At 42.2% G+C, this 14,036-nt stretch overlaps 1 protein-coding gene across 2 annotated transcripts in view; it reads left to right on the forward strand.

Moving 5' to 3' along the window:
- Positions 1–1,739: 1,739 nt before the first annotated feature.
- The window catches only part of LOC135207990 (CXXC-type zinc finger protein 1-like), a 31,202-nt gene continuing 18,905 nt past the window's right edge, over positions 1,740–14,036 (forward strand). The window contains exon 1 of one of the 2 annotated variants that reach the window (XM_064240070.1): positions 1,740–1,940. Coding sequence is in view for 1 of the 2 variants with exons in the window: in XM_064240069.1 (XP_064096139.1) it covers positions 3,013–3,021 (9 nt within the window). In the remaining variant the exon portion in view is untranslated. Of the gene's footprint in view, positions 1,941–2,861; positions 3,022–14,036 lie in introns of those variants that run through there. The other variant, XM_064240069.1, reaches the window with a different exon arrangement.

A 14,036-nucleotide genomic window follows, 5' to 3' on the forward strand; every position in this document is an offset into this window, starting at 1 on the left:
GACTACTAAGTATAGAGGACTGCGTCAACATCGAAAACAGAGCACTGGGGGCAAATATGAAAACCAGTGAAGACGAGTGGCTAAAGAGTGCATGGGAAGAAGGACTAATAAAAGTAGACGAAGACCCAGAAATATACAGAGACAGGAGAAAGACAGAAAGAACAGAGGACTGGCACAACAAACCAATGCACGGACAATACATGAGACAGACTAAAGAAATAGCCAGCGATGACAATTGGCAATGGCTACAGAGGGGAGAGCTAAAGAAGGAAACTGAAGGAATGATAACAGCCGGGCACAAGATCAGGCCCTAAGAACCAGATATGTTCAAAGTATGATAGACGGAAATAACATCTCTACCCATATGTAGGAAGTGCAATACGAAAAATGAAACCATAAACCACATAGCAAGTGAATGCCCGGCACTTGCACAGAACCAGTACAAAAAGAGGCATGATTCAGTGGCAAAAGCCCTCCACTGGAGCCTTGTGCAAGAAACATCAGCTACCTTGCAGTAATAAGTGGTACGAGCACCAACCTGAGGGAGTGATAGAAACGATCAGGCAAAGATCCTCTGGGACTATGGTATCAGAACGGATAGGGTGATACGTGCAAACGACCAGACGTGACGTTGATTGACAAAGTCAAGAAGAAAGTATCACTCATTGATGTCGCAATACCATGGGACACCAGAGTTGAAGAGAAAGAGAGGGAAAAAATGGATAAGTATCAAGATCTGAAAATAGAAATAAGAAGGATATGGGATATGCCAGTGGAAATCGTACCCATAATCATAGGAGCACTAGGCACGATCCCAAGATCCCTGAAAAGGAATCTAGAAAAACTAGAGGCTGAAGTAGCTCCGGGCCTCATGCAGAAGAGTGTGATCCTAGAAACGGCACACATAGTAAGAAAAGTGATGGACTCCTAAGGAGGCAGGATGCAACCCGGAACCCCACACTATAAATACCACCCAGTCGAATTGGAGGACTGTGATAGAGCAAAAAAAAAAAAAAAAAAAAAAAAAAAAACAAAAAAAAAAAAAAAAAAAAAAAATAATAATAATAATAATAATAATAATAATAATAATAATAAATGCAATACGATTTACGACTCATAGTTTCATCACAGCTGAGAATAGGTAGCTACACAACAATATTTGTGTGCGTACTTGTTGACCTTCTTTTGGCTTAAATGATACCGTATCTTCGTTTTTATCAATAATTTTGTTTAAATCAAGTAACTGTCCCTGGTTACGCTGTTTCATCTCTGGCACTTTCAGAAGATCTATTGTTTATCATTATTGATAATGAATACTTAAAGACTTTGGCCAGGTGCACACATTGTAGCAGCTACCTACAGAAAGAGATAATTATACTGGTGGGGAAGACGTAATCGCCTTTAAGCGTTATATTGTTTTGTCCTTGATTATACAAAAGGATTCGTGAATTTTAATTAATAGATCTAAGTGAACTTCAGAGACACACCCTCAAAAACATTATCGGGGTTGTTCATAGACACCAGCACTTGAAAGTCTTGCTAATCATAACAGTATTTTATATTAATTATAGGCTGCTATGTTACCTGCTTTTGTATCTAAAAGTTGAAGTCACCCGAACTGTCAGTCTGACCTATATAAACAATACGACAGCAATAATTTATCACAGGAAATCCCTCATTTTAAATATTTATCTCTCAAGACATGGGGCTTCCTGTATACGACTTCCGAATTGTTGACACACGATTCAGAATTGTAATATTCTTGTTTGCTAGTTCCACGCCGGTGAAGTTCTGACTTCTGTTCTGTTCTTGTTGTGACCATTGAAGAATTCCCCATAACCACATTTGCTACTGCTGCGCTAAGATTAACCCACTAGAAGAACGGAATAGTGAATATATCAGGCTTTTCAGGTTACGATTGCCGATTTACGCAAATTACAGTAAGTGCATTTTTTGTTTTTTTGTATTGAAATTCGTCCAGCTTCGCAGTAGTAAATAATCATTTTTGACTTAAGTAGTAATATTCCTCTGCTTAATGTGCTACTGCTTTGTTAAATAGGCAGCTTTATTTTAAGTAAAAATGATATGTTTACTTGTTTTGTAAAAACAGTATTTTGTAAACAGCCCGTGCTGGCATAAGGCTAAGTTAATCTAGAACGAATAAACGAACTTTTATTATATGTGCAATTATAACATTAACTTAGAATTCGAAAGAAATTATCTAAACGCTAACCAGAAATATTACTAGTCAAGAACTACCGATAGCCTTATAATTTAGACATTAAGTATTATCAAATATGCTAGATAAAACAACAAAACTCATTAATTTTTCATGGCATCCTCTTTTAGCAAAATAAATAATAAATAATACAGATCTGCCTCTCACTTTTAAATCTATCTCATCAGTGCAAGATGCCGATCGTGAAATCAATTTAGGTAATGTTATGAGGCATCAATTCTCTTCAGTATATAATAGATTTATGGCACCTCTACATTTTAACGGCCTTTCATCGTTTACAGCCACTTTCTATGCGAAGTACTGATCACAGACAGCTCTCCTTTCTAGATAAAGTTGATTTTAACATTGAATACATCATGCGAATAGATGAGAGGCCGGAGCCAGCGACATTGCCTCTCTTATCGTGATGTCCCCAAAAACATGGTAACCTAACTTATGTCGACGATAAATGAAGCATATTTCTCTTTCAACAGAATTTGTTATGGTTGTTACTGCAGCGATCAAAGTACACAATATATCGCCAAAACCTTCAACAGTCCTCAAAACGCAAACGTTTTATTATAGAACACTTTTTCTTTCATTTTAAGAACACCCGTCCCTTGTGTTACTGAAACTTGCCCGACATTCAACCATGATGCCAGTTTGTACAGCATTGTTGTTTACATTTTACTGGTGATGTTATTAAGTCTATTACCTCGGGATTTGAGTTATCGGCGTCCATTTGTTTTTATGTTTATTTTTTCATAAATACGGAGGCCATTGTACATTCCAGTATGTCTAAAGTAAGTTTATTGGAAATAATAACTGTGAATTGTGTAATAATGTGCTCTGTGGACTTCTATTAGGCCTGGGTCTGCTATTCTTAGGTTAAGCCTTTCGGTTGATTAGCATAGGGTCAACGAAGACAACAGAGTCCTATGGATTTTAAAATACCTAGGCAATCAAGCACCTTAAGCCAATTTTTTTTTTTCAATTTACATTACGGTGTCAGTTACTTTATCGCTTAACTTTTAGGCTAGTAGGCTAAAACACCGCGTGGACTGGCCAACTCACCAACTATCGCGGTTGGCCACCCTCCGAAAAAGTACTTTTAACGCGTCCTGACACCGGAGATGGTCATCAGTCACGAGTTGCTGTTGGTGAGAGGAGGAGCTAAAGACCTCTAGGCTACTCTCCTTTCGAAGTAGCCTAAGTATTTTCTCCGAAGTTAGGAATTCAGGCCATATTTTAAGATTTAAACAGAGGGTAATGAAAAGGGTGACCAACGCAGGCCCACAACACCAAAACACTTTCGAAATTTTTACTTACAATTAAAAAACTTGAGAAGATTGACGCCATCTCGATGTTAGCGGAGTCACTTGTGTCAACAAACTTCCCATTTCCTGTGCTAAATCCGCACACCACTTGTACCCATAGACGCTGGGGCACTTTCATCACAACAATCATAAAACGGTCCCTTGTCACAACTTTTTTAAGGAAACTACGGTTTTAGTAGAAGACGACGATGAAGCGTGCACTAGATAATTATTTAAATAGAAATAGTAAAACTTCAATATTTTACATTTATGATGGTTAATTTGAAAATATTCGTTTTTGAAAAAGTAACTTGATTCCTTACTCAAATATAAGTAATTATTTTTTGGAATTAGAACGTTTTAAGTCTTGTATTATGACGTCATGACATCTTGACTTTCGTACCAATTGTAAATGAATTGCTATACTCAACTTTCTTGCAGAACAGTTTACCAGTTATTCATGCAGATTATTATCAGTTATTCATGTAATTGTTATAATCGTAATGCGCATATATATCTTTATTATTTACTTTTTGGATATGTGAAGATGTTTTACTGCCAGATTACTGCTGTAGTGTGACGCAATTGCTTTTGCTCCCTGGGCCTCTTGTCTGTTTTCGCACCATAAGAAATTAATGGGGCCGAATTTGCAATGACCAGAAAGTCTTTAAAAGAGGAAAGTTAGCATTGAGGAGCATATATATGTTTTGATTGAGAAAAATACAAATTTATACAATAGCTAGCTTGTAAAAAGTACTTGATTACAAAAAACTTGATTGACAACTAAGCAGCATCCCTACTATGGGTTTCAGAGACAGTGCAAGCACGTTTTTGGGCAATATTTCTGTAACGAACACTCTTATCAGAACGAGATTTTGCTACAGTGTATTACACCCAGTGCCGTAATTTATAAGGGTATCGTGAATCACTAATCGTAAAGAATAGTGACACTTGTCCTTGTACCAAGAGGCAAAAACTCCATTATCCAGAAATGGATACGAACACAGCAGTAAAAAGCTCCATGTACCCTCTCCCCCCCCACCTCCACTGCCACCCCTGTCCTTCCTTCCTTCCTTCACCTTCCCTTCTCTTTCTCTGAAGTTGCTTCAGTTTAACCTTATTTTCTATGATTTTTCCATCTATCTATCTAATAATAGTTTACATTGGTGGATATATCTGACGATTCACTCGGCTGTTACCTGCCTATTGACTGATATATTTATACATTGTTGCCAATTGGTATGTGTTCACCCTCCAAACTGGGTATAAGACTTACACAAAATGTGGAAATTAGTGAAATTAGCCTTTTCATACATTCAACTTACCTGTCAGATATATACATAGCTATCGACTCCGTTGTCCCCGACAGAAATTCAAATTTTGCGGCACTCGCTACAGGTAGGTCAGGTGATCTACCACCCTGCTCTGGGTGGCAGGACTAGGAACCATTCCGTTTTCTAATCGGATTCTCTCTGTCGCCAGTAGTGTCAACATTGTTGTTACTACCTCCTGACTGGAATTCTTTTTTCAACGCTTTTTTATCATGTTTCGACTGATTTTTGGTGACGTACTTGGATCGTTATTTGGCATTCGCTATCGTGGACTGTTTTTTGGACTTGGCTTTGGATTTTCTTGAATATGTCTGACTCTAGTGTTAGTTTCAGAGTGTGTGTGAATGAGGGCTGTAAGGTGAGGATTCCGAAAGCTTCGGTAGATCCTCACACTGCATGCAGTGGATGTAGAATGGTTGAGTGTTCAATTGAGAACACGTGTAACGAGTGCGAGAGACTGAGTGCGCAAGAATGGAAGAATCTAACTTCTTACTTGAAGAAGTTAGAGAAAGATAGAGAGAGGAAGGCGGTTTACAAAAGCCGCAGGAAATCTCGTGAACTTCTATCTAGTTCTATAGCTTCTTCTTCTGATAATTATTCGCATTCTGTTTCAGCCCGTTCACAGGTTGCTAACCCCTCTGATTCTGCTTCGGAAATTGCGGAACTCAAAGCTTCCCTTCAGAAAATGCAGGAAAAAATGGCAGCATTGGAAGGTAAGAAAAGTGAATGTGGTTTTTCAAGTGATTTTAGTGTCCCCAGTGTGGTGGAGGGGGCATCTGGTCGTCTCTGCGACGCTCCCAGGTCTAGACCGCTTCCAAGCTCCCTGGCCCAGAGGAGAAGGAAGAAATCGAAGTCCTACGGAGGTTGTGGAGAATCCCCAACGATCAGGCGTCCCTTCGGCAGAATCTGTTACATTTCAGACTGCCAGGGACCGCTATAGGAAAAGCGTCCTACGAGAGTGCTTTTCGTCTTCTAGTTCGCCTTCTCCGAGAAGAGGATGGAAGGAGTCGAAGCTTTCCCATCCGCTGAAGAGGAATTGGAAAGAATCTGAACTCAATTCTATCCCCGAGCGCTTCTCTGAAGAAGATGCGCCTTCGGTAATAAAGAAGGCTAGGAAGGAGTTAGATCCTTGGACTGTAAGAGATCCTCGAGCGCCTTCCAGATCTCCCTCTCCTGATTCAAACGAGTCCTCGACCAGGAAAATTTTGCTGAATATGCAGGAGCAATTAGCATCTTTGGTAGGAGTACTTTCCAAGGAGCCTACTCGTAAGAAGGATGATAGGCTTCCGATTAAAAGATCCAAATACCGATCTCCTGTCAGGCGCAACGAGCCTTCCAGGGGAGTTGTCGCACAGGTGGCCATCTCTGGGGGGGAGCGGAGCGTTAGACAGGCGAGAAGTGGAAAAGGAAGTAACTCCTGCCAAGCGCCTGGTGCCAGCTAGGAGCCAGGCGCCAGGTAGGCGCAAAGAGCCTGAGTTTCCTGTACGTACATCGTTCAAGACCTAGAACTCCAACCAAGCGCTGAGATCCAGCTGGAGAAGAGGAAGCTCCTGATAGGACCGAAGCGCCTGCTAAGCGCAATGCGCCTGCCAAGCGAAATGCGCCTACCATGATCAATACTCCTGCCAAGCTCCAGGAGTATTTGGAACTAGATGCGCCTTCCAAGGGCCAGGAGTATTCGGAACGCGATACGCCTGCCAGGCGCCAGGAGTATTCCGATCTCGATACTCCTCCCAGGCGCCAGGAGTATTCGGAGCGCGATGCGCCTACCAGGCGCCAGGAGTATTCGAAGCGCGTTGCGCCTGCCAGGCGCCAGGAGTATTCCGAACATGATACTCCTCCCAGGTGCCAGGAGTATTCTGAGCGAGATACTCCTGCTAAGCGCCAGGCGCATTCTCTACATGAAGAGCCTGACAACCGCCAGGAGTCCTCCAGGCATCAAACTAAAATTATCCATGACTCTCCTAAGGATAGGCGTAGAGAGAGAGTAACTCTTAGTCCCTCTCCTATTAGAAGTGCTTCTTCTTCGGAAAGGAAGAGGTCAAGGGAGGAGACAGACCAAAGAAGGGAGCCTTCTCCCTCCGAGCCTATTAACTTAGAGGATGTCTCGGAGGACGAGATTACTAATAAAGAAGGACTTTCAAATTATAAAGTTCTTTCTTCTCTCCTTTTAGAAGAGTATGGAGATTCGTTGACTCCAGCTGCTCCTCCTTCTCCACGCTCTCTCTTTTCAAGTACGAAAGCGCACAAGTCTTCCTCCTTCCTGAAAATGAAGCCGGCCATATCCATGAAGAGGGCCCTACAATCTCTTGACTCCTGGATCAAGACAAAAAAGGAGTTAGGAAGGACAGTTTTTTGTATGCCTCCTGCTAAACTAACAGGTAGAAGAGGCATATGGTATGAAACTGGGGGAGAATATGGGGGGGGATTGTCGTTCAGGCCCGTTTCAGCCGAGTCAGACTTCTCGAGTCTCGTAGACTCCTCGAGGAGACACGCCTTAAATTCGGCCAGAGCAACATGGGGTCTTTCGGAGATGGACCACCTCCTCAAGGGACTTTTCCACACTTTAGAAGTATTTAACTTCCTGGATTGGTCCCTTGGGGAACCCCGAAGCCTTACATAGTATCCTCACGTGTATTGATAAGGCTGTTCAAGATGGATCGGCGGAAGTCTGCTCCCTCTTTGGTGCGGGAATACTAAAGAAGAGGGCGGTTTACAGTGCTTTTCTCACTAAGGCCGTCTCTCCTTCGCAGAGGTCCGCTTTGTTGTTTGCGCCTCTTTCAGAACATTTATTCCCTTCTCAGTTGGTGAGAGACATTGCTCATTCACTAACTGAGAAGGCCACTCAAGATCTCCTTAGGCAGTCTTCAAGGAAGAATAGACCTGTGGCCAGTGAGGAAAAGAAAGGGGCTCGTCCAGCTCAGCAGCAGCCCTTTCGAGGAGGCCCTCCGGCTAGATCTATCGCCAGAAGGAAGACAACAGAGAGAAGGGGAAGATCTTCCTTCCGTCCCTTTAAGAAGGGAAAATGAGAAACACTAATCCAGACACTGTAGGAGCAGGTTACTTTTCTTTGCGGGAGCCTGGGAAGACATAGGATCCGGATACTGGTCGATGTCGATCATCAAGAAGGGTTATTATATCCCATTCAAGGACAGCCCTCCCTTGACAACATCACCGAGGGAACTGTCCGCCAGATACAGGGACCCTGTTCTGATGGATACTCTTTGTCAAATGGTGGAGCAGATGTGGGACAAAAGAGCAATAGAACTGGTACTGGATCACAGCTCCCGGGGTTTTACAATCGCTTGTTTCTTGTAGCGAAAGCTTCGGATGGGGAGACCAGTACTGGATGTAAGTGCGCTGAACAAATTCGTAGAACACAGAAGTTCAGCATGGAAACGTCTGCTTCAGTCCTTGCAGCATCCGTCAAGGAGATTGGATGGCGTCCCTAGACCTTCAGAGCATATTTCCACATCCCGATTCACCATTCGTTGAGGAAGTACCTTCGTTTCATGTTCGAGGGAAGGATCTATCAGTTCAGGGCCCTGTGTTTTGGCCTGTCCACGGCTCCCCAAGTCTTCACAGACTTGATTAAAAATGTGTCAAGACACCTACATATGAAAGGGATAAACGTCTCCCTGTACCTGGACGACGGGCTCATCAGGGCCAGGTCTCAAAAGCAGTGTTTGGAGGATCTGTCAACAACTTTGGAACTGACGAAATCATTATGATTGATCGTAAATCTCGAGAAATCTCAGATGGTACCCAGCCAGAATATGGTTTATCTGGGGATTCAGGTGGATTCTCGGGGTTTTCGAGTATTTCCTTCTCAAGAGAGAATAAAGAAAGGTTGTACCACAGTATCGAGCTTCTTAGAGAAAGAGCGCACTTCAGCGAGGGAATGGTTGAGCCTTCTGGGGACCCTTTCCTCGATCGAACAGTTCTTTCCTCTAGGAAGACTGCATCTCCGTCCGCTTCAGTTCTTCGTGAGAAGGAGTTGGAGTGGAAGACAGGACAATCTCGACACTTTTCCAATCTCAGCAGAAATAAAAGATCAATTAAGGTGGTGGTTGACCCCCTTAGAAGAGAACAAAGGAGTATCCCTGGAAGTACGGAACCCAAACCTGACATTGTTCTCAGATGCGTCGGAGACAGGTTGGGGTGCAACCTTAGGATCCAAGGAAGTGTCAGGCACCTGGTCGGAAGAACAGGTGTCATGGCACATAAATTGCAAGGAGCTATTAGCAATTCACCTTGCGCTAAAGAGCTTCGAGCACATAGTCAGAGACAAAGTGGTACAGATAAACTCCGACAATACTACCGCTCTGGCTTATGTCAAAAAACAAAGAGGAACTCGCTCTCTCGCCCTATACGAACTAGCAAGAGATCTGCTGATTTGGGCGAATCAAAGGAATGTAGTTCTCCTAACAAGATTTGTCCAAGGGGAGAGGAACGTGAGAGCGGACAGACTGAGCAGGAGGTTCCAGGTCCTTCCTACAGAATGGACCCTCCACTCGGAAGTCTGTCAGAGCCTTTGGTGTCTTTGGGGGAAGCCTATTTTGCGCCCTAGTAGAAGATCCCAGGGCTTATGCAATAGACGCCTTTCTCCTGGACTGGTCAGGGCTAGATGTGTACGTTTTTCCCCCATTCAAGATACTGGGGGAAGTGGTCAGAAAGTTCGTGGCCTCGAAGGGAACCAAAATGACTCTGATAGCCCCATATTGGCCATCCCGAATTTGGTTCACAGAGGTAATGGAGTGGACAGTGGACTTCCCCAGATCTCTTCCAAACAGGATAGATCTGCTCAAACAACCCCACTTTGAGAGGTACCATCAAAACCTACCCGCTCTTGCTCTGACTGCCTTTCGACTATCGAAAGACTTGTCAGAGCGAGAGGGTTTTCTCGCAAGGCGGCAAGCACAATTGACAGAACCCGCAGATCATCTACTAGGCGAGTGTACCAATCGAAGTGGGAAGTTTTCAGAAGTTGGTGCAGGTCGAAGAAGCTGTCCTCTTCCAGTACCTCTGTGACCAAAATTGCGGATTTCCTTCTTTTCCTGAGGGAAAAATCCCATCTCTCTGTACCGACTATTAAGGGGTACAGGAGCATGCTTTCAGCAGTATTCAGAAACAGAGGATTAGATTTGACAAATGATAAGGATTTGACAAATGATAAGGATTTACACTATCTCATTCGTTCCTTTGAAACATCAAAGTCATTAGAACCCAGAGTTCCAAGCTGGAACTTGGATGTGGTCCGGAAATTTCTGTCCTCCGAAAAGTTCGAACCACCACACACGGCTTCCTTTCGAGATATCACTAGAAAGTGTTTATTTCTGCTGTCTCTCGCTACGGCAAAAAGAGTCAGCGAGTTGCACGCCCTTGAGTCACGAGTTGGCTTCAAGGGAGACTCTGCGATTTGTTCATTCCAGACTCTCTTTCTTGCTAAGAATGAGAATCCTTCGAATCCCTGGCCCAGTAGCTTCGAGGTAAAAGGACTTACTAGTCTGGTAGGCAGAGAGGCAGAAAGATCCCTTTGCCCAGTTAGAGCACTTAAATTCTATCTGGACAGAAAGAAGCAGTTGGGGGGTTCGCAACACGGTCTATGGTGCTCAGTAAAGGACCCCAAAAGACCAATGTCTAAGAATGCCTTAGCCTTCTTTGTTAGAAGTGTCATTACCGAGGCTCATAAGAACTGCCCAGATGACTTTTTAATCTATTAAGAGTAAGAGCTCATGAAGTAAGGGCAATCGCGACGTCTATTGCGTTCCAAAGAAATATGTCGCTTAAAAATATTTTGGATGCAACTTATTGGAGATGCAACTCAGTGTTTGCATCTCATTACTTAAAGGATGTGCGCGTTACGTATGAGAAATGTTATTCTCTAGGTCCGTTTGTGTCGGCACAGACGGTTCTGGGTAATGGAGCGAGCACCGATCCTTAAATAAGTGTACGTAACCTACTTGTCGGATGTGTTCTTGAATTTCCTGTGCATGGAAGTGTCAGATGTCGCACAGGCGGCCTTCACTTCTCTTCACTAGGAGATCGAGTGGCAACTGACTTTTAGAGGGGTAAAAAATTTTTTTTTTTTGTACTTTTGTATGTGTGATTATCGAGTTTTTGGTTGTTTGCTAAGAGTTCGGGGATGACTCTTGGCAATCTTAGAACTAACACGGGTGTTAGGATCGGGTGATCGGGATCGGTTGTGTGCTCCTTAAAGAAGGCGTGTTGTCATATAAGCGGATTAGCACCCATTGACAAATGCCAGTTAGGCTCTGCCGAGTAAGCGGATGAAACCCCATCGACAGACCCACAAGAACTCTTGGCCGCAGATCACTATCTCGCTAAGGCTCTTGAGGTGAAGCAGACTCCTGGGCAGTAGCCACGAAGTCTTCCACCTGATAAGGTAGGAACCAAGGTCTATAAATACCTACAACATATGTTGTTTACCTGTCTAGTCAGTAGCAGTTAGCTGTCTCTTGCCCTCCACCAAAGGGTGTCAATCAGCTACGTATATATCTGACAGGTAAGTTGAATGTATGAAAATGATATTGTTATGATACAATAAAGTTTCATACATACTTACCAGGCAGATATATACGATTGAAGACCCACCCAGCCTCCCCGCAGGAGACAGGTGGAAGAGAGAATCTGATTAGAAAACGGGAATGGTTCCTAGTCATGCCACCCAGAACAGGGCGGTAGATCACCTGACCTACCTGTAGCGAGTGCCGCGAAATTTGAATTTCTGTCGGGGAAACTTTATTGTATCGTAACAATATCATATTTATTGGAAGTATATATACATAAATATTAAAGCAATTTTATTATTATTGCATTACTATGACAACTAGAATTCATGGAAACAGTTTATAATAATGCATCGGCGTATGTGTGAAGCTCCACTAATGTGGCAAAGATGATTTTGCCATTCTTAGCATGCAAACATTACAGGTTACATTTATTTCTGGCATACAGTTATTAAAAGAAATCAAAATACTAATATAGACTTAAATCAGTGAAAAGTGCTAGCAAAATTTTTAAAAAATTATAATCTACTAATCCGTCGTCTGCTCCACGATGGTTTTCGGCAGCCAGATGTACGACAAGGTTAGAAACATTGGATTGTATCTGCTTTAGAAATATCTGTAATTTTTCGGGGTAATTTGGTTGCAAAAAAGGGATAATAGACATGAATTAAATAAACATTTTGAAGTAACAAAATAAAGTTAAACTAAATAATAAGTAAAGTAAACAATTAAGGGAATAAAGCTTTGCACCTCATAAACAGTGTCATCGTCTGCTGCTCGTAACTGTGTTTGTGGAGTGAGCCCTTAGGAATCAGGAACAGCAACGTGGTTCAAGTGCAATTTGAAGTGGATTAAGACCAATAATGTGTATAATTATAATCAAATAAGCACTGTGAAGTTTCAGTTGTGATGGCAGTAAGGATAAAACCACCTGATTACAAGATAAAAATGAATTCAGTTCAAACCATGCCCCAGTTTCATATTTTCACTAATATAGGCAACAAAATGTTGTTTTATTGTGCTGATTACAACTGCAATCTTGAGTAAGATCAATAAACGTTACATATATACACTAATATTGTTCAAATGAGTGCTGGGAAGGCTGAGAAAGATGGAGGAGTGTCCGTGGTTAGACCCGGCCAGCCTGACGATAGCTGCCATATTGGATTTCAAAACTGCCTTGAAAAGGGATTTTGACGTAAGGAAAAATCTATTTCTGAGGCGATTGGTTCGTGTCGCTGCGCGAAATATCCTTTAATTTAATCCATTATTTCTAAGGTAAATGTACTAACACATACCAGAGAATAAATAAAATAAAGAAAAGGTCAGTACAACTGACTCGGTATGAACACTATGGCGAGTGAGACCACTACCACGAACCGCTTGCCAATAGAAATCTCCCACTACAAAATCCCCACAAGAGGGGAGCCGATCCACAGAGTGGGCAGCAACTACTACTACTCCATCCCATGCTGCCGACTGCCGCGCCTCTGGTGGCCATCCTGAAGTTAGCAGACAATCTTGAGCGATGGGATGGGCATGGGCGGGCAGGGATTTCGCTGGCGACACGAACCAATCGCCCCAGAAATAGATTTTTCCTTACGTCAAAATCCTTTTCTGGCTCAGTTCGTGTCGCTGCGCGAAATCGTACCAGAGAAATAGCACAAGATTGTAAAGAATAAAAATAAAGACAAAAAAGGGTCTCAAATAAAAGATAACATAAAATAAAGAAATATAATTGCTATAATATACATATACACAATGATACAAAGTTAGAAATATTACTTAAATTTAAACTTAATGCCAATAATTAAATTTCTTAAAGTTAACTTAAATTTAACATATATTACAGCTTACATGGAATATATGTTGAAAACAGTAATCTGTGTATAGATATGTACAAAGAACTCAAAGCAATTATAACAATAACTTGAATAGAACAAACTTCAATAATAATATAAAAGGGAATGTTATATGACTTAATACACAAAACCCGTAACCATTGTAAATACTATGTGTCCCCTAGCATAAAAATAAGGGGATCACATGTAAGAGATCATTATATACAATCAATTGTGAGTGGCCCTAGCAAAAAAATAAGGGGCACCCACTATATCATCATAAGAGCAGCTAAGACTCAAGGTAAACGTAGATGAACATGGCAGGTATAGACGAACTGTTGGGTGAGGCAGGTAGAAAGGAGGACTGGATCTTCTACTAAAGATTAAGCAGAGTCGGGGAACTATGTTACCCGCCGCAACTGCTGAAAATTTCAGAGCTTCCAAGGACTTTAAGTAATGACGTTTAAATACTTTCGGCGATTTCCATCCAGTATATTTTTTCAAATCATCGAAATTCATATGCTGGAAATAGTTAATTGAGGTGGCTACTGCCTGACATCATGTGCTTTAGGGAAGGAGTCAGGATTGGCTTGCTTAATAAAGTACAGGATCTGTTGCCTGATGCCTTTAATAGATAAAGTACCACCTTTTTTTTCTCTCTTAAGAGAGGACCCGATGAGATGAGGAGGTCCTGGACAGAAAGGCTCGTAAGATCGATACTGGGCAAAGAGAAATATCTTGTGGAAGGGGGTACAACCTTCCATGGTTCCCACCTCATCAAAGGATCTTCATTCTTTGCT

Source organism: Macrobrachium nipponense, chromosome 34 (genome assembly GCF_015104395.2).
Source record: "Macrobrachium nipponense isolate FS-2020 chromosome 34, ASM1510439v2, whole genome shotgun sequence".
In the NCBI taxonomy this organism is placed as follows: Eukaryota; Metazoa; Arthropoda; class Malacostraca; order Decapoda; family Palaemonidae; genus Macrobrachium; species Macrobrachium nipponense.